Consider the following 27705-nt stretch of genomic DNA (forward strand, 5'->3'; position numbering starts at 1 on the left):
CGTGAGATTGCTCTTTAATTTAGATTTTTGACTCGGATCACAGCAAAGAGCCAGTTCAAATAAGAGACAATCAAGAAAATCATGAGTCACTTGTTTATTGACATACACACATTTATTCTCATTCAACAAGTTAGTAAACAATTAGTGAATTGATCAAATAAGCAACAATGAACTGGTGGAAGCCTTGTGCTGCCTTATGCCCAGGATTTGATCAGTCTTCCTTGGCCTTTAGCCACTGTTTTCTCCCTACTGATGCATCAAGGCAAACCTTTGGTTGTGGGTTAAGCAGTGCAAGGGGCTCACAGTGACCTGGGGGCATACATGAAATGGCCCAGTACACTCTAGAGAGACTCAGGGGGATCAATGCTGTTGTTTTCCAGTGTTTGATGGTTGGCAGGAATAAGCCAGGCTAACTTGGCTTATCTTTCAGTGTGAGACCCTAGTGGACTTGTAAATGTATTTACAGGTTTAAGGTAACATGTTCACATAAAAGGTGCTCCTTTTTCCTCCATACAGCACACCACAGCAAATAATTCAGAGAGATAAAATATATCACCTCACTCTGAATTTATATATCATATCAGCCTGTATTTATAAATTACCCTTATCACAATATTCTTAGGCTAAATTCCTAACAGTGGAATTTTTAAGTGAAAGCATTATGTACTAAAATATTAAATTTGGTTAGTCAGTGCCAAATTGTCCTCCTGAAACAGGTTGCATTGTATGCAAGTTTTATTCATGTAGACTTGAAATTGCATGATATAAAGTCACACTGCAGGCACGCATTTTGAAACCACATGAATCTCCCTAAATTTTACCTTTTCAAGAGGAATCACATCATTTAAAAGCCAGCGGGTGGAGTGAATCATACACTCTGGTTATATTGCTGTGATGTGGGGGAGACACTTGAGCTGGTGAAGCAGAAAAGCAACACAATCCTTTGTCCATGACCTAAAATTTGCACACAAAATTTCTTCAAATGAATTATGGCTTCTCTTGGCTGCTATTTTAACATTTACCATCATTATAATTTAACACTGTTTTTAAAACATGGTCTAGTAACAAAGTTATCCATGCATTTATTAATTATAGTGCTGAGAAACACACCTAAAATACAATACGTTTAGAAAATAAATTAAAAATGGTAAAACAAAGCAAATAAGGCCAAACCACTGCTGTGATACTCCATGCTGTTTTAGTTTGGGAGCATTTACACGAGGACATGTTCGAGATGACACTAAGAAAACAAAATTATGTTTAACCAGGGTATAGGATAGGTTCCAAAAAGTCATCAGGCAATGAAACCAGGGAAGTGCTGATGATCACACTACAAGATCCTTCCCAGTGACTATGCACCCCTAAGCAGGGATAGTGGTGTATTTTGCATTGCAAAAATGCAACCCCCTTTTTTATACTTATTCTTATGGAATTATTAAGTTATGCAAATATTAAGTGATGCAAGATATTTGGGAGCATTAAATGCAACACAGAGGCCAGAGAGGCATCTGTGAGCTGAATCTAGATGTCAGCCAATCAGCTTTGGACAAGATGGTAACAGCTGGAAGAAGAAAATCCATTTATTTCCCTCGTCATTAAAAAGGATTCTTTGAGCATTTAATTGCACGTGATGTACAATACTGGATTCTGGATCTAAGAATTCTCCCATGTGCCCCCTTCTTTCTACGGAGATAGAAGCCAAAATAGAGGAATATGTCAGCACTCATTTTCACAGGAAAGATGGATGGTGGCGTTGTTCTCATCCATATGTGACCACGGGTGTGGCGCCGTCCATAAACAGCTCAGCTTCTTGTTCTTTGCCAAGGAACAGCGAAAAGATGAATCTGAGGTGGTGGTTGGACAGATGCAGCGTCTCTTCTGCGATAGAATTCTGATGACTTCCCAAGTCCCTCCTATTCGAGGGGAGAGAATATGGAGAAAAAGTTGAAGAGAAATGAACACCTCAGAAATTAACTAAAACTTCTACCATGCCTAGAGATGACAAGATAGAATTTCTCTAAGGTCCAAAGCTTGGTTAAGAGGTCCTAATATCTGACTCCTTTTTCCCCCAAACGCCATCTATGACGGTCTGTTTATTTGTTTTATTTTATCCTTTTATGAACATTTACAATATGTTTGCAGTGTGCTGGGCACCATGCTAGGCACTTAATATATATGCCCTCATTTAATCTTCACTCTGAGATAGATACTCTTATTATCCACATTTTACAGATGAAGAAACTGAGGCACAGAGACAGTAAGTGGCTAGTGCAAAGTCACACAGCCTGGAAGTGGTGGAGTTGGGATTTGAACCCACACACTTGGGCTACATTTAAACACGACAGTGACGGATCCCTTAAACGCTGCAGAGGATCAATGATGATTGTAAGGTTGAATATGCGCTTTTTAGAATGTAAAGCGTTGTCCAAGGATGAGGGATTAGAATTATCTGTTTCTCGGTAGTCTTTGGGTTCACTCAAAGCAGTGGTTCTCAAACTTTGGTGTGTATGAGAATCACCTAGAAAGCTAACAAATTACACAGAGACGCAGACTCATTCAAGTAAGATGGAGTATTACTTGTTAGTATTGTTACTAGCTCTCCAGATGGTTCTGAGAACCACTGAGCTAAATACTCAAATTTTCCCAATTCAAAAAGTTGCTTTTTATACTTGCTTTCCTTAGAAGATATAGGACAAGAAACAGCATTACCTACAGGGCAATATTAAGCATTTTCCCACAGCAACTGTCCTCATGGACTTCCAGGGGCTATTCTCTTCAGCCCTTGCACTGAACACTTGTGGCGCCAGACTCAGATCCTCTTCCCCAGGCCAGCACACCCACACTGCAGCTGCTGTGAGTTTCAGTTACTAATGACTTACACCTTCCTCCTTCTCCAGAGAACTGCCCACAGTCAAAGGAGCTGCCTCTCCAGAAAGGTTAAACCCCGTTCCCCAAAGGGCCAATGACTGAATGACACGAGAGCACAAAATGCCGGCCACCTGTCTCAAGGTGGTTCCAATTCCATGTTCAATTCACACTCCAGAGTCTCCCGTGGGATCAGGCTGAAGCCAGACTCCACCTGGGGCCACACCACTGCTGGTATACCCCATCCTGCCTCCTTCACTCTTCTTCTCTTTCTCAATGAACCACAAGGATTCTAATCTCTGTCTTAGGTTCTGCTTTCAAAGAACTCAACCGAAGGCAGCCCCCCAGGAGACAGCTCAGGAGTGAGGGAACAAGATCACATGCAACATGAGGAGGAGGTGCAGTGGCTCTGCTGGCTCAGCCTAATGTCCTGAATAAAGCTCGCATCTCTTGTAACAGCTCCATGGGCATAGCCCCTAGGCCACAGTGTGGGACAAGATCAGTTACAAGAGTCATAGCAATCAGGAATCTATGGCTTACCACCAAAGTGCTCAGAGTGTATTCCTAGTCCTCTCAATCCAGATAATTTCACAAACCAGGGGTCGTTTTCATCAGATACATAAACCAAGTTTTTACTCAAGAGTCAGCTTCTCGTCGAGGCCCCTCATTGCCACTTATTTAAAACTGAGCTCCTCCCACTCCATGCATTCTTTTTTTCTTTTTTTTATACATTTTATTTATTTATTTTTTTAATTTTTTGTTTATTGCAGTAACATTGGTTTCTTGATTTCTCTTCATTGCTCTTTTTTCTGTAGCTTATATCACTTTGTAACATACTGTAAAATCCACTTTTTGTGATTTCTTGTTTGCCTCTCCCCTACAAGAATGTCAGCTCTGTGAGGATGAGGATTTTTGTTCATGTGTCCAGTGCTCTTTCCCCAACACCTAAATCAATGCCTGGCACATACTACACACTCAATCAATATTTGTTAAATGAATGCTGTTAAATAAATTCAAAATTTTCTGTTAATTATCATTGGATATTTGTGGATGGACTGAAGAAGGAAGAGAGAAATAGAGTGAGAAAGAAAGAAAGAAAGAAAGAAAGAAAGAAAGAAAGAAAGAAAGAAAGAAAGAAAGAAAGAAAGAAAGAAAGAAAGAAAGAAAGAAAGAAAGAAAGAAAGAAAGAAAGAAAGAAAGGAGGGAGGGAGGGAGGGAGGGAGGGAAGGAGGAAAGAGGAAGATGGGAAGAGAGAAGAAGGGAGGGAGAGAGAGACAGAGAGAAAGAAACAAAGAGAGAAAAAGACAGGAAGGAAGGGAAGGAAGGGAGGGAGTTAAGGAAGGAGGAAGAGAGGGTGGGAGGGAGGAAGGAGGCAGGGAGGGAGAGAGAAAGAAAGAAAGAAGAGCTCTTCTGGTTTTGGTCTCAAAAACCAGAAATTTCAGCTGTGTAATGCAGGAATCTAATGCAATTTCTCTTTTCTGTCAGATCAAGAAACCAGGAAGCTCCTGGTACCACGAGATTTTGGGTTCACACAAGAACATGGCACCGCAGAAGAGCTGATCTTACCATTTTGGTGTGGATAGTTGAGAGAGACACTTCAGTGCTTTCAATTTCACCCCCTTTCCACATTCCACTAAGACATTTCTTGTATTCCATTCGCACCTGAAATTTTGAGGAATATAGAGGCTTGTGTTACATCCAGAGCTTGGTTCAGGAGACAGGACCCTAAAGTAGGAGACTAAAGATATACATCTAAGCCCTACTCTCTACTGCTCTTTCATTGGTTTTCTGTATAATCTTGGCCATGCTTATGTTGATTCATTTTATTTACATTCAACTTCCTCAATTGTAGAAAAGCTGCTTACTAAATGTCAGACACCATATGGACTCTATATATGGTGGTGATGATGGTGATGACAATGATGGTGATGGTGAAGGTGCTAAAGATGGTGGTGATGACGGTGATGATAATGAAGGTTATGATGGTCATGATGATAATGATAATGCAGGTGATGATGAAGATAATGAAGGTGGTGATGGTGATGATGATGAAGGTGATTATGATGGTGATGATGATGGTAGTAATTACAAAAGTGATTGTGGTCATGATAATGATGATAATGCAGGTGATGGTGGTGTTGGTGATCATGATGATGAAGGTCACTATTTATTGAATATAGCCACGTTAAAGGCACTTTATAAACAATGTATCATTTAGTTCTTACATGAGCCCAATGAGGAAGGTAATTCTTTTATCCCCAATTAAAGATGAAGAAGTTGAGGCTCTTGGAGGTAAATTGACTTGTCTAAGGTCACACGGCCAGTGTTCAAAAATCATGTCATTCTTACTCCAGAGCCATGACACTAACCCCTACACTAAACCACCCCTGTGATTCCATCAGTTGCCTTCTTTTAACCACCTTGACACATTCTTAAAAGATATTTAAGTATTTAACACTCAACATTATTTCATCAAGACACTGAAATTGTATTTTACTTCTTCTGTGTTTGAAGAGTACCAAGAATTAATAAGGCAATAAAAGATGAAAGAGAAATTAATGAAGTGTTAAGATGGTCTCTTTGCCAATCTTAGTTGCTGGTGGTTCCATTTAATAGCAAAGGAAAAACTTCAGGAAAACTGTTCCCAATCTTCTGTAAAGAGTAAAATTATAATAATGACGCTCACTGAGAACTTAATATGTGCCAAGAACTGTGCTAGGAGATTTACATAGCATTATCTCATTTAATTCTCAACTCTGTGAGGAAGGTATTACCACATTTGTGGATGAGAAAACCAAGGCTCAGAGAGGGTAAGCAACCTGCCCAGGGTCACACAGCAACTCACTCAGTGGAAAAACTGGAATTAGAGTTGAAGTCTCTGTGAGATTGTGGTAGATTATGCCAAATATTCCAGTGTCCCTCCCTATAGTATACCTCACTACTGGAGGATTATTCATTCTCTCTCTGGTGAATTCAAGTATGGCCATGTGACTTATTTTGGCCAATAAAAGAGAGCTAAGCTGTACTCTGCCATGATCTCCTTTCCCTTTGCCATAAGAATGCCAATGTTCTAAATGAGGGCTGCCCCCTCAAGCCTACAACCCAGAGTGAAGACAATGTATATCAAGCCATAGCTATATAGTTTGAGTGACAAATAAACCTTTATTGGTGTAAGCCACTGAAATTATAGAGGGAGGGGCTATTTGTTACTGCAGCATAATCTACATTATCCTGACTCATACATGCTCTGCTATGAACTGAATTGTGTCCCCCCAAAATTCATATGTTAAAGCCCTAACCCCCCAATGTGACTGTATTTGGAGATACGACCTTTATGAAAGTAATTAGGGTTAAATGAAGTCATAAGGTTGAACCCTGATCCGGTAGGATTAGTGTCCTTATAAGAAGAGACACAAAAGCACTCTCTCATTCTCTCTCCCACATAAGGACACAGTGAGAAGGTGGCCATCTGCCAGCCAAGAAGAGAGCTCTCGTGAGAACCTGACTGTACTCACTCTCTACTCTCAGACTTCCAGCTTCCAGAATTGTAAGAAGATAAATTTCTGTTGTCTAAGCCACACAGTCTATGATATTTTGTTATAGCGTCCCAAGCTGAGGAATGTATGCTCTTGAGAGATATGTTAGAAAGCTAAATGTTAGAATGCTAATGAAACCCAGCGCACACGGCATACCCAAGCAGCACCTAAACCCTCTTCCCATAATCAAGACAACCCCAAAATACAAAAACGAAAGGTCAGAGAAGAGTGAGAATGTAAACAACCATTCAACAAGACTTCGGGACTAGGCTGGTGAGAGACAGAATTATTAGCCTTACCTGGCGATTAAGGAGACAGTGTACCACAAAGAGAAAAACGCCCTGCAGGACATTGATGATGCTGAATGCATAGGCAACAACTGATCTGATTGTCTCCCCGACTTCTTTAACCATAAAAAAACCAAGGCCCCAAGGACAGCCCAGGATAAATAGCTGAGCGATGGCTTTAAATGTCATGACTCTGAAAAGGAAAAGAGTGATAATAACTACCATTTATCAGATACTCCCTATTTGTTGGGCACTGTGCTAAATGCTTTGTATGCATTGCCTTAGTTAAATCTCACAACAACCTTGTGTGGCTAAGTAACTTACAAAAGTCATACTACTTGAGGACGAGGCAGAACCCATGTTTTCAGTCACTGCCTCTGGGAATAACACTTTCTCCCACTCTTTGTAAGTGATTTATCCACAAAGTCTTTTACCTGGACCTGTTGGAAGATTTGTGGAAAGTGCCTTCTAGAGATTTGTATTGAAAAATTTAGATGATGTTGATATCGTGGCTTCAGAACATATCGCCGTGTTGGGTTTCTTCAAGCAAAAATTGTGTTTGGTAAAATGGACTGGGGTTGTTGATGGCAACTGGCTGGGAGAGTTGATGCACATGAGTGCATGTGTGTGTGTTTGCATACATGCACATGCATGAGCCTGCACTCATCCACACACGTGTAGAAGAATGTGGAAACACCAAGACAGGTGACACTCTGACCCTCCTGAAGCAACTGAGAAGAGAGGAAGAAGATGATGAAGAAGAGAGAAGATGAAGAAACTAAGGCTAAGAGATGCTAGGTTGGTCTGATAAGTAGATGAGATCAAAAGCCAGGGTGTGAAGTTGGACAGATATTCTTTTAAGTTTTGTCCACTTGACTCATCAACACAGGTTCTTCCCCACTCATGGACAAGATAATCAGTTTGTTCCTCTTATCAATGGGGATATTAGTAGTGCCCACCACATTGGTTAGAGTTATGAGAATTCAATGAAATAATATTGGTAAATGTCCAGCATCTATTAAGTTCTTAGTTAATATTAGTTGTTATCAGTATTTTTCATAATTTAGATCAGCACCAGTGAGAATTGAGTTTATACAACAAAGGAGAATGGAAACCAAAAGTAGGTGTACTCTTAGGGGGGAAAAGGATAATACTCTTGATATAAATTTTATATTAAAAGTATACTACACAAAGGAGGCACCCAATGAATATATATTGAATAAAGAGATGGGAGAGTACATTGAGTTACCTGAAAATTATAGCTTTTCCTTCTTCTGTAAGTTGGCCGTCATGTACTCTTTATCCAGCACCAGGAAATTTTATGTCATGTTTTTGAGTGGGTTTTTCTTTCCCAGGCAGATTTGTCCTGCAGGAAAAATCTGGTACCTTACCTGGTATCTTGAATGGTGGAAACTTCTTCATTGAGGGAGGAAAGTTTGCTTCTCAAAATCCACAGAATTTGGAAGTAGAACACCAAGTTTATCTGTGGAAACAGCATGCAAAATTGACTTGGAATTTTCTTTTGAGGCCATGTCATGCAACTGAACTTGAGGTGGACCTAAGAATCTTTTCCCAAAAGAGACAGGATTCATAAGGATGATATGAACATATGCTCTGGTCTTTTATACAGCACACCGTATATAACCAGTGGCACTTAGTGCTTGATTATGGTGACTATATAATTTATCATACAAACCAAGACACCTTGAATGTGAAAGAGTGCTATTCATATCTGTACGTGGGCAATAGATATGAATGGGAAGGTCCTGGCAAACAGGAAAACATGTCACTCTATGCAGAGTAGATACTTGCTAAATATTTGTTGAATGAACACATGTAGAATTTTTAAAAGAATGCCCGGCAGAGGGTTATATTATATCAAAACAACCAGTGAGATAGAGGGAAGTCGGGGAAAGACATGTGAAAACAGTGTTTCCAGTAAGAGGGGTTGATCACATTACACTATATTTGCTTATCTTCACCTCATTTCCACTTTAGCAGGTAAGAAACATACTCTCTATGCTTGGCCAACCCAAGATAGGCACACCAATAAATATATATCACTGGTCACCTACCAAGATAACGACTGCCACTGGCCCCTTCAAGCTCCAGATGAACCCATTATCAAACTGGAGCCAGCAGCTGTTGAAAGAAAGCTAAGAATTAGCTGCTTTTCCTCAAGAGAAGGCAAAGGACTTGAATTCAGGCTCCTGTAGCAAGATCTGAGCAGTGTTAGTAGGTGGTTAGTTCAGACCTGGATTTTAAATAGAATTGGTCATGAGTACTCATCTGACACAAGCTCTGAGTCTCCGTTTCTCCAAGTGTAGAGTGGGGCTAACAGAAGTATTGAAAAGATTAAATGATTACTGCACCTACAGACCAAGTTGAAGTCAGGTAGTCCTTTTGACTTTGTTCATCTCCTTTAACATTCTGTTAGCTATTCTGGGTCATTTGCATCTCCATGTAAATATTAGAATCAGTTTGTCAATATCCACAAAATAATTTTCTGGGATTTTGATTGAGAATGCATTGAATCCATAGATCAGGTTGGGAAGAATGTTGACTTTGACAATACCGAGTCTTCCTATCCATGAACATGAACTCTGTCCTCATTTTTTTGAATGTTTTTTTATTTTTTTCACCAAGATTTTCCTTGGATAGATCTTGTAGGAAAGATTAAATGAGATAAAGTGCATACAGTTTTTGGATAAGGTTCCTGTCAAAGAGTTAAGGTTCAACAAATGTAGGTATCCTAATAATAATGATTGCTATAGTAAGAAAGAGAGTAAAAACAGTATTTTAACTACAGCTATCAAAACTACCAGCACTAATTAAGCATATTCCATATACCAAGTACTTTGTTGCCAAAATACTTTGTATTCTGTCATAACTTATGTTGCCAGAGGAAGTATAACTTATGCTGAAAGGGGACCTGGTCGTATGAAACTGGTAAAAGTAACAAGTGATTGCCAACACTTAGTGGGCACAGAAGCTCCCACACTTAGCTCTATTCCAAGGGTTGCAAACTACGGCCATGGGCCAAATCCAGTTCATCCCTTCTTTTTATAAATAAAGTTTTATGGAAACACAGCCATACCCATTCATTTACATATTGTCTATGACTGCTTTCACACTACAAGTGTAACATTGAGTAGTTGCCACTAAGGTCAAATGGCCTGCAAAGCCAAAAATAGTTACCATCTGTCCCTTTATAGAAACAGTTTGCCAAACCCTGATCTACCCTACCATTATATCTTCAGAATCATTCAGGCAGGACATAGATTTCAAGCTGGAGACAGGGCATCTCTATGACATCAAGAGGGACGGCCTCATACATGTTGTTTTAGCACATGCACACCTACCTCCTAACCCAAGGCCAATTGCCAAAATACTAATTTCTTCAACGAACTTTGCAGAGCTTTGCAATCTTCTTTAGTGAGGCAGAAAAAAAATAGCTATTAAGAGCACTGCCTTGGGAATTCTGACTTATTCTCTGTTTAGCTGTGACCTTGAGAAGGTATTAAATGCACTAAGCCCCATATGTCCCGTGCATGAGGTAATAAACACTGCTGACATCACAGGGTCTTAGAGAGAATGAGTTGAGATACTGCACATAGGAAGTACTTTCTCTGAGGCATCACAGGCCTTCAAGAATTGTTGCTATTGTTGCTATTCTTTACGTTTTGGAGATTAGCCTCAACCTATTCAACCTAGGCTTTCAGAACCCTGCAGAACATAGAACCCACAGGTGCTTAATGTGTGGTCATGGATATGCTTTACCTGTCCCTGAATTTCCTGAAGTTGTATTCAAAATTTTGTGTGTATGTACATTTGTCTGGGGAAATAGGCCCTGTATTTCACCAAAATTCTCAAAGGGATCCCATCCCAAAGATGCTGAGAACCACTGCTCTAAGGACTTCCAAGAGAAAATAGAATTCAGACTTAAGGAAGGACTTAAGTTTGAATTGTAATTCACAATTGGAAAATGGACTTAAAATTTCTTTTTGATTTCAGTTCATATATTGGCCATGGACACCACTTCCACCATAAATGCCTCCATTGTGCTTACTAAGTGAACGTTCCATAATTTTTGTGTCCTACTATTGCAGACACGGCCACAATCAGAGCTGGAATCCCGTAGCCAAAAGAGTACATGAACTTCTTCTTGAATCTGCCTGCACTGGTGTAGTTGGCCACCTTGAGATTCCTAACAGTGAGGAAGAGGTGTAGCCCTTCGAGGAGCATCCATGTGAAGGAGGCCAAGGAGAGATAGTGCAACATCGCCGCAATGATGGAGCACAGCACCTGGAGGGGAGAGGAGAGTTAGGAACGTGGAGCCGGTGAGGTCTGTACCTGATCATATGCTCTGTACTTACCATTTCCTGGATGCTGGCCTGGAATATCAATTCCCAACACCTGTGACATTCTGTGTAGGGGCAACATATTTTCTAGGGGCTTTGACTAGCCATTGAAATCTGCTAACCCCATGCATAGGATGGGCCAGAAGTGCCAAGGAATGAATGCCGCGGGAGCAGCCCTCAAATCCATGATGATGGAGAATTGGCAAATGAATACTCCATTGCTCTTGCCCTTTGGGTGGGTGTGATGGTTAACCTTAAACGTCAACTTGACCGGGCTAAGGGATGTCCAGATGGCTGGTAAAACGTTATTTCTGAGTGTGTCTGTGAGAGTGTTTCTGGAAGAGATTAGCATTTGAATCAGTAGACTGAACAAAGAAGATCACCATCACCAATGAGGGTGGACGTCATTCAATCCTTAAGGGCCTGAACAGAACAAAAAGTTGGAGGAAGGGAGATTTTTCTCTCTCTGCTTGAGCTGGGACATCCATCCCCTCCAGCCCTCAGACATCGGTGTCCAATAAAATTTTATTTACAAAAACAGATGGTGGGCCAGATTCGGCCTGAGTAGTGTAGTCTGCCAACCTCTGCTCATTTTCAAATGAAGAAACTGAGGCCGAGAGAGGTTAAAATCTCACCCAAGATCGCACAGCTAGTGAAAAGTAAAAATGGATTTAAAACCCAAATTGTCTCCAGAAAGCTTACTTACTCTTAACCATAGCACCATACTGCCTCTCAGGAGAAAAAACAAATGGGGCTCTCATAAGCTGCTGGCTGTGAGATCATAGTCTTTTAGGGTTAAAAGGAGCCTTGGAGAATATCTAGTTCCAATTCTTCCTGGATATGATGATGCTGATGATGCTGCTGCTGCTAATGATGATGAAGATAAAAGCTAACACTGTTCTCTGAGTGATTAATCCAGACTCTTTCTGTGTTTTATCCTGCTAAGTCCTTACTAGAGTCCTATGATGATGCCCAAGTTTTAGAGAGGAAGTTTAAAATGGAGAAATTACTTCAACAAGGTCATATAGCAAGTAGAATGAAGAGTAGAGATTCAAGTGCAGATTAGTGCGGCGAAGTCACTGTCCACCAAAAATTCAAGCCTCCTTCCACCCCCAATTCTGGAATATAGATTTGTCACTAGGATGTGACTTCCCAACCAGGGACCACATTTCCCAGCACCCCTTTCAGTTAGGTGTGACCATGTGACTGAACTCTAGCCAATAGAATGTGAGAGGAAGTGATATGCACCGCTTCCTGAAGTGGCCCATATAAACCTCCCTGATAGGAGTCCACCATGCTGCTTTTCTCTTTCCAGTTAGCTAAAATGGAAAGGATCCCAGGGTGACCTTGGAAGCTGAGTATGGAAGACAGAAGAGCTCCATCAGCCTGAAGTTGGAGGATAGACACTCTTCAAACCTATTTGCTCATACATAGGGAAAAATTAACTACTTTTGTGATAAGCCACTGGGATTTTGGAGTTTACTTGTTACAGCAACTATTGTAACCCTATCTAATACCATCTCAATCTCTTTGCTAAATTGACCCTCAGAAAATATGAGTCTTGTTCAAAGTTATACAGGAGGAGAGCTGAAATTGGAACACTTGCTTTTTCCTCCTACATCATCACTGCTGATTATTGCCTCTCTCCCCATCTTTCCTCAAGAAAGATGGCTGGATTTGATTATGACAACAAGATAATTTGGTTAAATCATATACCTCAGGCTCAGTTTTATCAATCCCTGTGAGGAAGAGGAGGTGGGCCAGGAAGAGGCAGATGGAGAGCTGCAGGTGGAGGGTGGTGCTGGTGTTCTGGATGGGTCGGCAGAAGAGGAAGGTGAGGACTGCCAGGAGGAGACATAGCAGAGAGAGGCTCAGTCCCACACAGGTGATCACAGCCAGAACAGGATCCACCTATGAGCCACCAAAGGAGGAATCGGTTATAGTTTCCAACTTTGCATTTATGTTCCTGATGGAAAGTCAGATGGGTTTCCCAGTTCAGTCCCTCAAACAAGTGACTTGATGTTCTCATTTCAAAATAGGGATACTAATAGCATTTACCTCACAGAGCTGTTGAAAAACTGAAACCACTAGACTGGCGCTGTGCAATAGAAATATGTGAGCCACATGTATAACTTTAAATTTTCTAGTAGCCGTATTTTTTAAAATGTAAAAAGAAACAGGTCAAATTAATCTAATAGTATATGTTCAAAATGTTATCAGTTCAATGTGTTGAATGTAATGTAATCAATATAACAAAATATAATCAGTTCAAATTACAATCAATGTAAAACAAGTATTAATGAAATATTTGATATTCTTTTTTCCATATTAAGCCTTTGAAATCCAGTGTATATTTTACACTTATAGCACATCTCAATTCGGATGGCATATTTTCAATGGTAAAAGTGAAATGTAGTCCTTCTAAACAGTAAAGTTGTGTTTAATGGAAAAATATTATACACCGCTTCTTAATTTAAATAAATTGAAATTAAATAAAATTTGAAATTTGGTTCTTCAGTCACACTAGCCACATTTCAAGTGTTCAATCGCCACATGAGGCTGGTGATCCTACCGGACAACACAGTACTTAAAAGCAATCTCTATGGGGGCTGGCCCTGTGGCTTAGCAGTTAAGTGCGCACACTCCACTGCTGGCAGCCCGGGATTTGCATCCTGGGCGCGCACCAATGCACCGCTTCTCCAGCCATGCTGGGGCCGTGTCCCACATACAGCAACTGGAAGGATGTGCAGCTATGACATACAACTATCTACTGGGGCTTTGGGAGGAAAAATAAAAAAAGAAATCTCTATGAAGGTTGGTATTTCCTTATGTGTCTTGTTCGCTGCTGTATCCCCAATGCCTAGAATAGCATCTGGCATACAGTAGGCACTCATATATGAACTTTTTGAATGAATAAAATGAGGCCATGCATTTAAATATGCAATATAATGGTTGTCATACAGTAAATATTCAATAAATGGGAGCTAAAAAGAAATAGAGGAAGAAGTCAGGTAAATTTCTTTAAACCTGAGTTATCCTAGACATGGTTGGGACCTAGGAAGTGTAGGGGATTATGCTTTTTCATTAGTGATAGTCCGTTGCCTTCCTTCTGATCTGCCCAGGAAGGTTTAGCTGTAACTCTTTGTTGCAGAGTAATGGATGTTTTTGAACCCAAATAACCTTGGATCTTTCTACTGTAGGGTCTGATAATGCAACTTTCCCATGTCTGGGAACTTTTTCTACTAGCTCAAGCTCACTCTGCCCATGCCCATGGGAGCATCAGAGAATTAATGTCCCCTAGATGCAGCTTTCAACAGTGACTGAAGGAAGGTGGTGTATAAACACTTCAGCTCTCTCGCTGTTCAGTTAATATGACTCTGAGGTGTGTCTTCTACATTAACACCCGAGTCCTCCAGAGAGAATTAACTGTCAGTCACCCACAGTGGTAACTGGCTTGATAATGCTCTTTGCATTGGCTTCTGTCCCTTCCCCATTTCACTTCCCCAGTCTCCTACTGGTGTTTCCTGGAATTACCTTCCACGTGACTCCTTATCTTAGAGGCTTTTTCTAAGACATGGAAAGGATCTCCCAGCTTCCTAGACACAATCAGATTCACAGGAGGGGACCATGAATCTTGGTACCTTGGGAGCAAGAGCCATGAGTACAGCAAAGCTGGAAAGGTGGAAGCACTTGCATTTGGTGTAAGAATCGTTGCTGCCCGCATGAGAGCAGCCCTCCATTGACCAGCTGCCCCCCTCCTCCGATCCTTTCCAGTAGACACAGAAATATTTCGTTCTTGCCCCACCAGGCTGGAAAGAGAATAGCATAAAAGTGTGTCTCTGGTTTTATCATTTCAGCTTCATAGGTTAGTCACAGATTCACTGGGTTGGAAACTGGATTGGAAAAAATTCTCATCATCTGGAACAATTGTGGGGAAGAGTTCCATACCACCACGTCTGCTGTGGGGTTTATTCTTCATTCATTCTGCCCTTCTCTGGTCACCTCAGAGCCCCAGGAATTGACCTGTATGAACTGATTCACCTGGGTTCCTTGTCATTGGTGGAACCAATGAGAAGAACTGGTGAGAGATCATTGGATGAGAGGAGAAGGGGGTCAGGTATTTCTTCCAGACTCTTTTTCTGCTCCAGGCTATCTCTACCTCCAGCAGGGCAATCCCTCTTCCATGCCTCTAGCTCTCCTAGGCTCAATACTGTTCATCCCTCCATTCCCTTTTTGGCTCCAATGTGATAATAGCTTCCCTTGGTTGCAGTCTCTGAATGCATCCACATTTATTGTCAGTTCTCTTCACTCTAAATGATCAAAGTTGGATTCACTTCCCTCCCAGGACCCTGATAATACACCCCTTTAAGTTAACGTATAGAGGACCAGCCGTGGGTTTCGCTCACCTGAGTATGTTGGAAGGTCAGGAATACAGGTTCAGACAGAGAAACCTTTTCCTTCACACCAATGGTGCCACTCACAATACGAGAGTTCAGTTTCACTTCCTTTGTCCCTCTTCTATCACTAAAAAAGGATCCATTCAGAATATCCCCAAGAGATCGATAAGTGATAAATGCAACTGCACTCCTATCTGAGAAAATAGGAGAGAAATCATTTTGGAGGGTGTCTATAGTTTGAGGAACGGTGCACTAGAGTTTTGTGTGAGTCATGAGGCAAACATAATGTATAGACAAAATCACTCTTGGAAATCCCTTACATTGCCCAATCAATGCATTACATGTGGTTTAGCATTTTGTGTATGTAATACATATTGTAACGCACCACACATTATAAAGGATATATATGCAACATATCCCATCTATGTGTTGTAAAATACATATGAGCCCTTAGACATCAAAATCAGAGTCGTGAGGCAAGATGTTTGTCCTCAGAAGGTGGAATTGAGTGGGATGAGGAAACTACATAGTCTCATCTTTGATCTCAAGCTTACTCCGGGTTGTCTAGTTTAGTGGGACCCATTCGATTTAATTCACTCTCTCATTCTCCTTCCTTCCCTCCCTCTTCCTCTCTCTCTGCCTCTGTCTCTGTCCCTCTTTCACTCTCTCTTTCTCCCTCCTGTCCTTTGCCAATCCCCTTTTCATGCAAGAATAATTTATTTCACAGAAGTTAAATGCACATATGATGCTTTGTAGCATGATGCAGTGTTTCCTAAATTGCAATTATGTGCTCATGTGCTACCATTCCAGTTTTAGCCAAAGTCACTTACTACCTGTATTATTACTTATTCTGTTTAAAAAATCAACTGATTTTTATATCTTTTTACCTCCCTTGCCTCCATTCTATAGCTCACAGTAAGGAGTGAAAATTAATCAGTAGCCGGAAATTTTCTGGAGGTAATATAGCAGGTATTTCACTCTCTCAAGGTAACTGCGTCTTTCTTTTTGAGAAATTTTTCATGCTTTCATTCATTAATATATTTATTCATTTATTAATCACATATTTATTGAGCATCTACTGTGTGCCAGACAGTGTTCTAGGCATTGGGGTACAGCAGTGAACAAAACAGGCAGAGTCCCTGCCGTCAGAGAGCTGACATAATGGGAAAGATGGACAACAAACAAATAAATAAATTAGAAAAATATTACATAATGTGGATGCTATGCAGAGACTTAAATGAGGTGATGGAATAAAGCAGCCTACCACGAAATTTGGTGTACATGAGTACACCAAATCCAGCCCACCACCTATTCTTGTAAATAAAGTTTTGGTGGCACACAGTCATACCCTTTCATTTACATATTGCCTATGGCTGCTTTCCCACTACAATATCAGAGTTAAGTAGTTATAATAAAGATCATCTAGCCCCAAAAGTCAAAAACATTTACTTTCTGGTCCTTTTACAGAAAAAGTTTTCCAACTTGTGGGATAGAGGAAGACTGGGTGGCTATTTTAAATAGGATGACCATAAAATGCTTCCCAAGGGAAGGAGTGTTTGAGGCAACATTCATCTGCTATCGTTGAGTGTTACATTTTCAGACCCTTACATGGAAACAGGGCATGCACCAGCCTGTCCCTTTTAAAGAAGCATGTCAAGATATCCTTGTTTGACCCTCAGTGTGTGTCACAAAGTACACACAAATTGTGTCCCCAAAATTGCCTAGTTGTGATCAAAGCAGATCTTTTAACTTCACTGTATAGAATCCTCCTGCTTTGAAAACTCTGTAAGTCCCCACCTCTTGGACAGTCACCTAGAAGTGAGATGACAGTGCCTAGAATTTGGAGGTCAAGAAAATCCATCTGAGGCACAGTACCTCTTGTGGTTCCTTTGAAAGCATCAGTGCAGTCAATATGCATTGTGTTATTTCCAGCTTCCAGAAGAATCTTCTCATTTGTCTCATTGCACATCTTGGTTTCATAGACTGAAAACATTGAAAGTGAGTGCTGTTTTGTTCACTTCTCACGGCTAAGAAACTTGTCGAAGAACTCCCTTCTTTGAAAGACCTTTTACTGGTGATTTCATTTTCTGCATGCAAGATAGACCAGATGGCACTCCCCTCCACATTTCTGGCTGGTGGGGATGAAACGGTCAAAAGGCCTAAGCAACACACACTGGCCACACAACCCAGGGGAAGAGAGGAGACGGCCATGTTTCCCAGAGTGGAACTAGGGTGGGCAAGCTTAGCTTTTACCATAAAATATTTAAAGGGCACAAAAATTTTAAATCATGTGTACTGGAGTACCTGATGCGGCGGGGAGCTTAATTTTTTAAGACAAGCTAAGCATTTAAAAGTTTTCCAAGGAAACAGTCATCTAGGAGAATATCTTCTGCATTTGGGAAGAATCCCATGAGTGAACTCTCTTCACGCCATATAAACATATAAACACAAGCTCTGATGAAAGATATAAACACAAGCTCTGACGAAAGATCATCCTCATAAAATTTTTTGGTCATAAGGAAAATGCTCAGCGTTTCTTACCTATGTCGAACATGGAATTTTCATGCTTTCCTGGAGAAGCAAAACTCTGATTCCATATGGTTAATTCCATGCTTTGAAGCAGTTGGGTAGCCTGTTTTGCAATGTACTCTTTGCTTCCATTGTTCCTCAGAATTTCCTTTCAAAGAAATAAATCTAATTATGTAGAGTCTCACTGAAACTTAAGAAAACAGGAATATACATAAGTGTGGCTGGGTAAGCCCAGAAGGCAACAATATTTAATAAGGTGCTACTAGACTCTGTGCTATCAACCTGATATGTCTTTTCTCATTTATCACACACAGCCCTGTGAAGGGTATATCGTTATCTCCATGGTATTTGTGAGAACATGAAGCCTTAAAGGATGAGATGTCTGAAACCTATGAAGAGTGACTCATGGAGGAAGACAGGGAATGGGAAGTGATGAGAGGGGTGGAATGAGGCTCTAGATGCTTCCTGCACATCTTTGAATGACAGCTGAGGCATTTAAACTCTTTACCAGGTCTTCTCAATCTCTATTGATATTGAGGCCAGTTAATGGTTGTGGGAAGCTGTCCTGGGCATTGTAGGATGTTTAGAAGCATACCTGACCTCTACCCACTAGAAGCTACTAGCACTCTGGTTGTGACAACCAAAAACATCCCCAGACATTGCCAGATGTCCCCTGGGACAGAGGACAAAATCATTCCTGAGTGAAAACTGCTGTATCCTAAAAGTCATAGGGAACCATAATAGTATTTGAGCAGGAGAATGACATGGTAAGACCAACTGGCTATTTCCCAAACCTAGGCTTCACTTTCCTCACCCACATGTCCACCGATGGTGTCTTCTTACTGGAGTTCTCTGAGAAAGAAAAGAAGCTGTTAAATGGAGTATGGGAGGTAACACACCCTGGATCCCATCCCTTCTTCCAATCACCCTCAAGTTTGGTCTTTCCTTGATGCTTCCACAACTTATCCTAATATCCCTCTAAGAAGTCCCAAATGTCTTCCACAGTAGAATTGTCAAATGGAATTAGGATGGAGCCTCCAATTCAATAATTCAGTCAATAGTATTTATGGAGCCCCTACTAAAAGCCAGTCACGATGCTAAACCTTATGGATATAGATTGATAAAGAGACAAAGGGTATTCCCTTGTGGGGTGTACTGTCTGGCAGGAAAGTCAATAAGAGAATAAGGACAAATAAATAAGTGATTGCAAGGATCCAACATGTTTTAATAAATAGGACGTGATGACTTGGGAGTATGAAGAAGAGGAGCCCCGCACATCAGGGGTGCAGAGAAGGCTTCCTGAAGGAATGGGTGTTAATTGAGTTCATAATATAGAAGCAGTAATAATACCTGCACAATCTATAAAGTGCCTTCATATATACTATCTCTTTTAAAGGGACACAGAAGATTCTAGAACAGAGTTATGAAAAATAATAGCTAATATTTATTGAGCCTTCCTAGGTCCCTAGCACTGCACTCAATATTTTACCCGACTTAATAATCATTGGTGAGGTGCATTCACTCCCTAAGGCTGCTGTAACAAAGTACCCCAAACTGGGAGGCTTAAAACAACAGAAATTTATTCTCTCATGGTTCTGGAGGCTAAAATCCAAAATCAAGGTTTCGGCAGGCTATGGTCTTTCTGAAGGCTCTAGGGAAGATCCTTCTTTTCTTCTTCTAGCTGCTGGTGGTTGCCAGCAATCTTTGATGTTCGTTGGTTTATGGCAGCATAATCCCAATCTATGCTTCTGTTTTTCACACATCCCTCTGTGTGTGCATCTCTATGTCCAAATTTCCCTCTTCTTATGAGGGCACTAGTCATCTTGGACTTAGCGCCCATCATAATCTAGTATGACCTCATCTTGATTTGATTATATCTGCAAAGACCCTATTTCCAAATACAATGACATTCACAGGTTCCATGAGTGGACATGAATTTACGGAGATGAATATATGAAGTAAGAAGGTTTCTGAAATGACTCTCAGTGACCCCTACCTCACATCCCTTTATTCACACCCTTGTGTAAACTCCTGCCCTGCCTCGTCACATCTGACATTAGATTATAGAAGACCATGACTTCTGTTTCATTCACACTCTCTTTCTGGCTATTCTCATGGGTTGGCTATAATAAAGCAAGCTAGAGAGGCTGACATATTGAGGACTGAGGGCAGCTTCTCATCAACCACCAGAGAGGAACTGAGGCCTTCAGTCCAACAGCTTTCAAAGAACTGAATCCTCCCAGCAGCCATGTGAGTGAGCTTGGAAGCAGATCTACCCCCAGATGAGCCTTCAGATGAGACTTCAGCTCTGGCCAACACTTGGATTATACTTGTGAGAAACTCTGAAGCAGGGGACCCAGGTAAGCCATGCCCCAATTTCTGGCCTACACAGACTGTGAGACAATAAATATATGTTGTTTTAAGCCACTAACTTTGGGGTAATTTGTTACACAGCAACACATAACTAATACAGTAGATGCTATTATTATTCCCACCTACAGATGAGGCATATAGAAGTTAAGTCATTACTTAAAAGTTAGGTGGTAAGTGGTAGAGCCAGAAATTAAATCCAATCTGTCTAACCCAAAACCTGGAATTATACTAGGGATGAGCAAATAAGTAAATACTGTATATTGGATAGTGAGAACCAGGTTTCTCAGTGTTGGAGAAAGAAGTTACAAATAAGGAAAGAGGGAAGGTTAGATCAAGCCCTGGTGTTGGATTGGAATCAGAGTTATCAGTATAAACTCATGGGTTTTTGTATATAGACAGATAGATAGATATAGAAATTGAAATTTAAAGTGAATGAAAGAGATACAAGTAGAGAAGTCCAGTAGAAAATTAGAAATGTCATTTTCAAAGCCCAGGAAAGAGATCCAGGCAGGAGATAAAAATTTGTAAGGCTTGTACGTAGAGATGGTGATTGATGCCATGGGCTTGAATGAGATCTCCTGGGAGAAGATTACAAAGGGCAACAATGGATTGAAGTGCGAGGATCAGGACAGATCTCTACTCTCTTACTCTGGACTGAAATTGGTGGAACGCTCAAAGGCTCTCCCTCCACCTCCTTTGTCTTGGTGGAAAAGGGTATTTGGAGGTTCTTATCATGACAGTCTGAATGATTCAATTTAATGAAAGCAGCCATCCAGTTGAGTATAGGGTAATTTGGGACACAGCTGCAGTAGTAACTTCCAATTATATTTATGCAGTATGATATCACTTTGCACTTTGCCAGTCCAATCTTACACTCATCAATATCTGTGAATCAAGAGAAAATATCATTGTTCGTTCTCATAGAACTAAACCATTTTCCCTTGCCTGTGCAATCTCTACTACCCAACATGGTTCATAAATGTACCCCAAACAACACTTCCTGTTCTTGGATAAGATGACTCAACATTATAAAGATGATAGTTCTCCTTAAGTTAACTTAGAAATCCAATACAATGCCAATAAAAAATATCTACGCATATTTTATGGAGTGAGACAAGTTGATACTATCAAGCAAGAATAACCAGAAAAACTACAAGGCGGGAACTAGCCTTTCCAGACATTAAAACATACTATAAAGCCTCAATAAAACAGTGAAGTGCCGGTGCATGAATAGATAAATAGACTAATGGAATAGACTAAAAGTCCAGAGATAGACCCAAGTACATATGGAGCTTTAGAATATGATAACGGTGGTATGTCAAATCACTGAAGTGAGGATGGAACTTTTTAAATGCTTGAATCACCCAGTTTATTAAATCAATTTAAAACACACAGTAGCAAAAGGAAAGAGATAAGATAAGTGAATAAAGTTACGTATCGCTTAACGATGGGGATATGTTCTGAGAAATGCGTCATTAGACAATTTTGTCATTGTGCAAACATCATAGAGAGTACTTACACAAACCTAGATGGTATAGCCTACTACACACCTAGGCTCTATTGTACTAATCTTATGAGACTCCTGTCGTATATGTGGTCTGTCGTTACTGAAATATAGTTATGCAATGCATGATTGTATAATATTAGGAAAAAGTGCAAGTGAGATGAACGGACTAGACTACTTAAATCCTGGCCTATGCAAGGTTCATATGTTCTGCATCTGCCAGCCACATCAGCTTTGGCCACTGATGGACTAGAGTTGAGGTTCAAGCAAAGGAAGACACAGACAGAAGGTGTCCTGAGCCGATGACTCACACTTATTCTCTCTCTTGGAAGAACGCAAGACAAGTACACATGTCCAATAGCTGTAGCTTTCTTAGTAGTCTGCTTCACACCTATAGGTTTTATTTGGGCTATGGGTTTAGGTGTTTTGAGCAGAGGATATATGAGCCAGAATAGTTATCACCATGAGTGACTGAATTAAAACCTCAAAAATATTAAGTGCTCTTGTATATCTTGTAGATAGTGTATATCTTGGGCAATAAATGCCTCTTATATACCTGATTTGTCATGAATATTTAGTACCTAGGTGTCTCATATATATTTATTGCTTCATGAATATTACCATTGGCCTTTCCATTCCTTTCTATCTACGTTTAACACACAAGTGCTCTACCTACTGTTTACATTTAACACATCTTATGAGTTTCATATATCACATTTGTTTTTTTACTTTTCTTCTGCAGCAGAACTGAATGTTCTCAAACAGTATGGCAAATGCACCTTACATATTTTCACATGCTTCGCTTCTCTAGAGTGCCCTTCATCCTGGTCAGGATGGATTTTTAAATAAGATGTAATGAGACCTGCACCTCACCATTCTCAAGAATAAACTACATGAATCGGAGATATAAATGTAAACGTGGAACCATACAATTACTAGAATTAAACATAGATAAATTCTTCTTTAATCTCTGTGTAGGGAAAGGCATTTTAATGATGACTTAAAATCCTTGATAAACTTACATTAAAAACAATTTATTTAATCACTTGGGTAAAATATATATAAGCAACTCCAAAGGTGATGGACAAACAGGGAGAAAATATTTGCAATGTATACTATAGACAAAGGACTAACATCTCTAACAGGTAAAGAACTCAAAAATCGAGAGACAAAGAAACAAAACCTCAATAGAAAAATAGGGATAAGACATGAACAGATAATTCACAAATAATTATAACATAAATTATGGCCTTCTAATATAAAATGTTCAGTCATATTGATAGTGGTGATGGTTGCACAACAATGTGAATGTATTTAATACTACTGAAAGATACATATAAAAATGGTTAAAATGGTAAATTGTATCTTATGTATATTTTTCCACAACAAAATAAAATATATCCTAAATGGTCTACTGTTTTTTGCTTCACCTTCTGAATTTACACGACAACTCCATCAATCAGACATCCAGTTTCACCAATCAGATATTCAGGAGTGGTATTTCCCTCTAGTATTCAAATTGACTGTTAGAATTTGTGGAAATGAGAAAGGGTTTTGGCTGGAGGACATGGGAGTAGTGAAAAGCGAAACTGGAAAACTAAGTTGGAGCCAGATAATCGAAGATATTGATCGTCAAGATATTAATTAATTCATTTGTTCTCTTGGTGAACTCATTTTTTTTTTTTCTGAGGACGATCAGCCCTGAGCTAACATCCATGCTAATCCTCTTTTTGCTGAGGAAGACCGGCTCTGAGCTAACATCTATTGCCAATCCTCCTCCTTTTTTTTTTTCCCCCAAAGCCCCAGTAGATAGTTGTATGTCATAGCTGCACATCCTTCTAGTTGCTGTATGTGGGATACGGCCTCAGCATGACCTGAGAAGCTGTGCGTCGGTGCACGCCCGGGATCTGAACCCAGGCCGCCAGTAGCAGAGCACGCGCAGTTAACCTCTAAGCCACAGGGCCGGCCCATTTTTATTGGGCATCTGCTATGCGACATTGTTCCCTGTCCTAGGCATACAGCAATAAACAAATCAGATATGACCCTTGCCCTTGTGGAATTCTCAAACAAACAAACAAAAAACACCAGTGCTTGAGACTTCAAGAAGCCAGGGTCCTGGGAACTCTATCTCCCTCTAAGGAAAAACCAAATCAGTATCAGGGATCATCAAGCCAGCATTAGGATGAAAGTAGAGGGGGGACAAGGGCTAGGGACTTCTCTAAGGACATTGAAGCACCTCTGACATTTTTCATCTTGTAATATTATACCATCATTGCAGCACCAGAACCCCTATGTAACACAGTGTTTGGGGCTTAGAAAGATGCCCCTGACCCCTTCCAAACTCCAAAATGAGTGTGGATTGCTTCCCTACCTTCACATTCCTCAGAGGACTCGATGAAGTATCTCGTCCCAGACGTGGAACGAAATCCATCTTTACAAGCACAGTGGGTGCTGTTGTAGCAGCTGGCATTGTCAGGGCATTGAGGACAGAAAGCTGCAGGGAGCATAGGATCCATTCATTCATTTGTTCATTCATTCATTCATGAAATATTCATTGAGCATCTAGATGTTGTGGTTGGAAGTGTCTTCTTGGGAAGAGCTCTGTTGACATCCTTTTTGCACCCATCTCACTGCTGAGCACAGATGTTCACAGTTCTCCACCCATATCCCACCTCCGCCACCAAAGCCACTTTCGCCTGGAAGAACTTCCAACTGTCAGCAGTGTGCTTCTTTACTGAGGGCTTTCTCTGGCCACCAGACGCCTCTTTGTTCACCACGTGGCAGGTTGGCAATGTCTTCTCCCCCCGGGAGCAGCCCCCTCAATCCATGACTGGCAGGAGTCAGTGTATAAAAAACCCAGCTTCTTTATTATCAAAAATAGACAGAAAGTAACAAGTATTGGTAAGATGTAGAGAAATTGTAACCCTAATCCACTGCTGGTAGGAATGTAAAATGGTGCAGCTGTTGTGGAAAACAGTATGGCAATTCCTAAATTTTTTTTAATTGCCATCACTATATGATCCAGCAATTCCACTCCTAGTATATATCCCAAAGAAGTGAAAGCAAGGTCTTGAAGAGGTAGTTGTATACCCATGTTCATAGCAGCACTATTCACAATAGCCAAAAAGTGGAAGCAAGCCAAGCGTCCATTGGTAGATGAATGGATAAACAAAATGTGGTCCACGCATACAATGGAATATTATTCAGCTTTAGAAAGGAAGGAAATTCCAACACATGCTACAACGTGGATGAACCAGGAGTACATTTAGGTAAGTAAATAAGCCCATCACAAAAGGACAACCACTGTGTGATTCCACTTACATGAGGTACTTGGAGTAGTCAGATTCATAGAGACAGAAAGTAGACTGGTAGTTTTCAGGGGTTGGTGGGAGAGGGAATGAGGAATTATGGATTAATGGGTACACAGTTTCAGTTTTGCAAGAGGAAAAATGTTCTGTGGATGGATGGTGATGACAGTTGCACAACAACATGAATGTACTTCATGCCACAGACTGCACACTTAAAAATGGTTAAAATGGTAAATTTTATGATATACATATTTTACCACCATTTAAAAATAAACCAATAAGAAGAAAACAGCTTCCTTACCCGTTGTGGGGAATAACTCTGAGGTGCATGCTTCTTATGATGCCCAACAGTCTCCAGGGTATCAGGCTCCAGTTACTCACATGTAACGTGCTTGATAAGGGACCCTGTATTGGCTCTTCACCTCCCCATCTGACTTTCCCCTCGCAGCAAGTGCTTCCTGGGATCAACTCCCAGATAAATGACTTGCTCTCAAGTCCTTATCTCAGGGTGTGCTTCTGGGAGAACCCAACCCAAGACATGGGGAAAAGGCAAAACTATCTCCAGCATGACTTGGGACACAGGCTTTTGGGAAACAAATGACAGAGTCCAACGTCCACCAGTTGTGTGTCCTTGAGCCAGATACTTCTCTAGAGGGCCATTGGTCAAGTGGGGATAATGTCAGGACCTTCTGTACAGGAGTGTCATGAGGATTGAATGAGATGGCCTGTGCAATTTGCTTAGCACTGAACCTGGTGCAATGCAAGAGCTAAAGAAATGGGATGATAGTGAAGATGGGAAAATAGTCCTTGGGAACTCCAAAGAGTAGGCAGAAGGCAGCAGAGATTTAGTGTTCTTTCCCTTGGAAAGGGTTCTGGAAGCAGGTTCCAGGTCCCAATTTCCATTCCCCAGGTCTTTGACAATGAGAAGACTCACCTCCAGAATTCTCTGCATCCGATCCTGACAGAGCCAGCAGGACACTGAGACCTGGAACAGAAAGAGAAAGGGACAGTTCAGACGGGGGATGCCCTGGGGCTCTGCTTGGCTGAAGCCTAGGTGAGTTAGGGGCTTTGTCTTCCACTAACCAGTCATACATGTGCTAGCTTCATTGTAGATTCTTCCATGTAGGCTATAAACCTGAGGGTCACAGGAGAGCATCATATACTACTGGAGCACGAAAAGTACATCCAGTTGCAACTGTAAGAGGTTCTGCACCCAATTCTAAGGTGTGTGGGGTGGGTTCGCACATCAACAAGCAATTCTCAGACATCAGCTGGATGTTCTATAATCCAACTCAATTCTGACACTATCTACCTAGAGATAGCATCAAATTTCACAGGTTAAGGGCTCAGTCCCACAAGACTTACCCCATCCCCACTTCAAATGCCAATCACAAGTCCAGGTTGTCACCTGGGCTTCTGACTGACCGGCTCTAGATTGGAGGTTCCAATGACCACCTCCTTGTGTTTTATTAATTTGCTAGAGCAACTCAGAGAAACAGTTTACTTACTAGATCACTGGTTTATTATAGAAAGGATATAACTCAGGAACAGCCAAATGGAAGAGATGTGTAGAGCAAGATATGGGAAAAGGGTGCAGAGCTTCCATGCTCTCTCCAGGAGCACCACTCTCCCCAAATCTCCACATGGTCACCAACCCAGAAGCTCTGAGAACCTTGTCCCTTTGGGTTTTTATGGAGGATTTATTACATAGATATTATTGATTAAATCATTAGCTGTTGGTGATTGAACTTCATCTCCAGCCCCTCTCCCCTAAAGGGAGGTAAGGGGGAGGGACTGAAAGTTCCAACCCTCTGATCACATGGTTGGCTCCACTGGCAACCAGCTGCCATCCTTCGGTGATCTTGGGGCTTTCCAAAAGTCACCTCATTAAGATAACGTAAGACAACTTTATCTCTCTACGCATAGGAAATTCCAAGGGTTTTAGGAGCTCTGTGCTAGAAACAAAGAGGAAGACCAAATATATATTTCTTATTATAAATCACAATGTCACAAGCTGTATGTCCCAATTTCTGAAAATCCAGCAGCTCATAAAACTTTTCTTCAGGTCTAGAACCAAAAGACCAAATTCACAACCTTCTTTCTTTGTTCAACGCTCTGTTTCTACCCCTCCAGACCTCTAACCCCACATTGTCCAATAGAAATATAATATGAGCTGCATAGGTCCTTTTAACTTTTTCTAGTAGCCACATTTTTAAAAGGCAAAGAGAAACAGGTAAAATTAATTTCATTAATATACTTTATTTAACCCAATGTAGTCAAGATGTCATCATTTTAACACGCAATCGATATAAAACAAATTATTCATAAAGTGGAACTGGGGGCCAACTTGCTTTAACAGTTCTTGGTTGTCTGTTTGCAAAAGTGGTTAGATAACACATTACTAAAATCCACTCTACAGATGACATCTCTGACGCTTGAGTCACCATGGTAATGAGTGCCTAAGTTTTTCAGGAACTGAGAGTTGACTCTTTGTCCAATTCAGGCTGGTTAAGACCACTGATTCATCAACTGGGGCTGCACAGAT

At 40.7% G+C, this 27705-nt stretch overlaps 1 protein-coding gene and 1 long non-coding RNA gene across 2 annotated transcripts in view; one reads left to right on the forward strand and one right to left on the reverse strand.

The window, feature by feature from the left end:
• LOC147912154 (uncharacterized) overlaps positions 1–27705 on the forward strand; it is a 199621-nt gene that overhangs the window by 56139 nt on the left and 115777 nt on the right. The window lies entirely within an intron of this gene.
• The window catches only part of LOC101387230 (putative adhesion G protein-coupled receptor E4P), a 29356-nt gene continuing 2250 nt past the window's right edge, over positions 600–27705 (reverse strand). Inside the window, exons 2-17 of the mRNA XM_087426051.1 lie at positions 26095–26145; positions 24224–24346; positions 21072–21233; positions 18790–18824; positions 17988–18123; positions 17322–17429; positions 15456–15640; positions 14691–14858; positions 12766–12960; positions 10758–10993; positions 8764–8830; positions 8080–8171; positions 6701–6881; positions 4432–4527; positions 2670–2672; positions 600–1913 (exon numbers count right to left, since the gene is read on the reverse strand). Of these exons, the coding sequence (XP_087282177.1) occupies positions 1803–1913; positions 2670–2672; positions 4432–4527; positions 6701–6881; positions 8080–8171; positions 8764–8830; positions 10758–10993; positions 12766–12960; positions 14691–14858; positions 15456–15640; positions 17322–17429; positions 17988–18123; positions 18790–18824; positions 21072–21233; positions 24224–24346; positions 26095–26145 (1949 nt within the window). The 3' untranslated portion in view covers positions 600–1802. The remainder of the gene's footprint in view (positions 1914–2669; positions 2673–4431; positions 4528–6700; positions 6882–8079; positions 8172–8763; positions 8831–10757; positions 10994–12765; positions 12961–14690; positions 14859–15455; positions 15641–17321; positions 17430–17987; positions 18124–18789; positions 18825–21071; positions 21234–24223; positions 24347–26094; positions 26146–27705) is intronic.

Source organism: Ceratotherium simum, chromosome 39 (assembly GCF_057802395.1).
Source record: "Ceratotherium simum simum isolate JZ-2026a chromosome 39, ASM5780239v1, whole genome shotgun sequence".
NCBI lineage: Eukaryota > Metazoa > Chordata > Mammalia > Perissodactyla > Rhinocerotidae > Ceratotherium > Ceratotherium simum.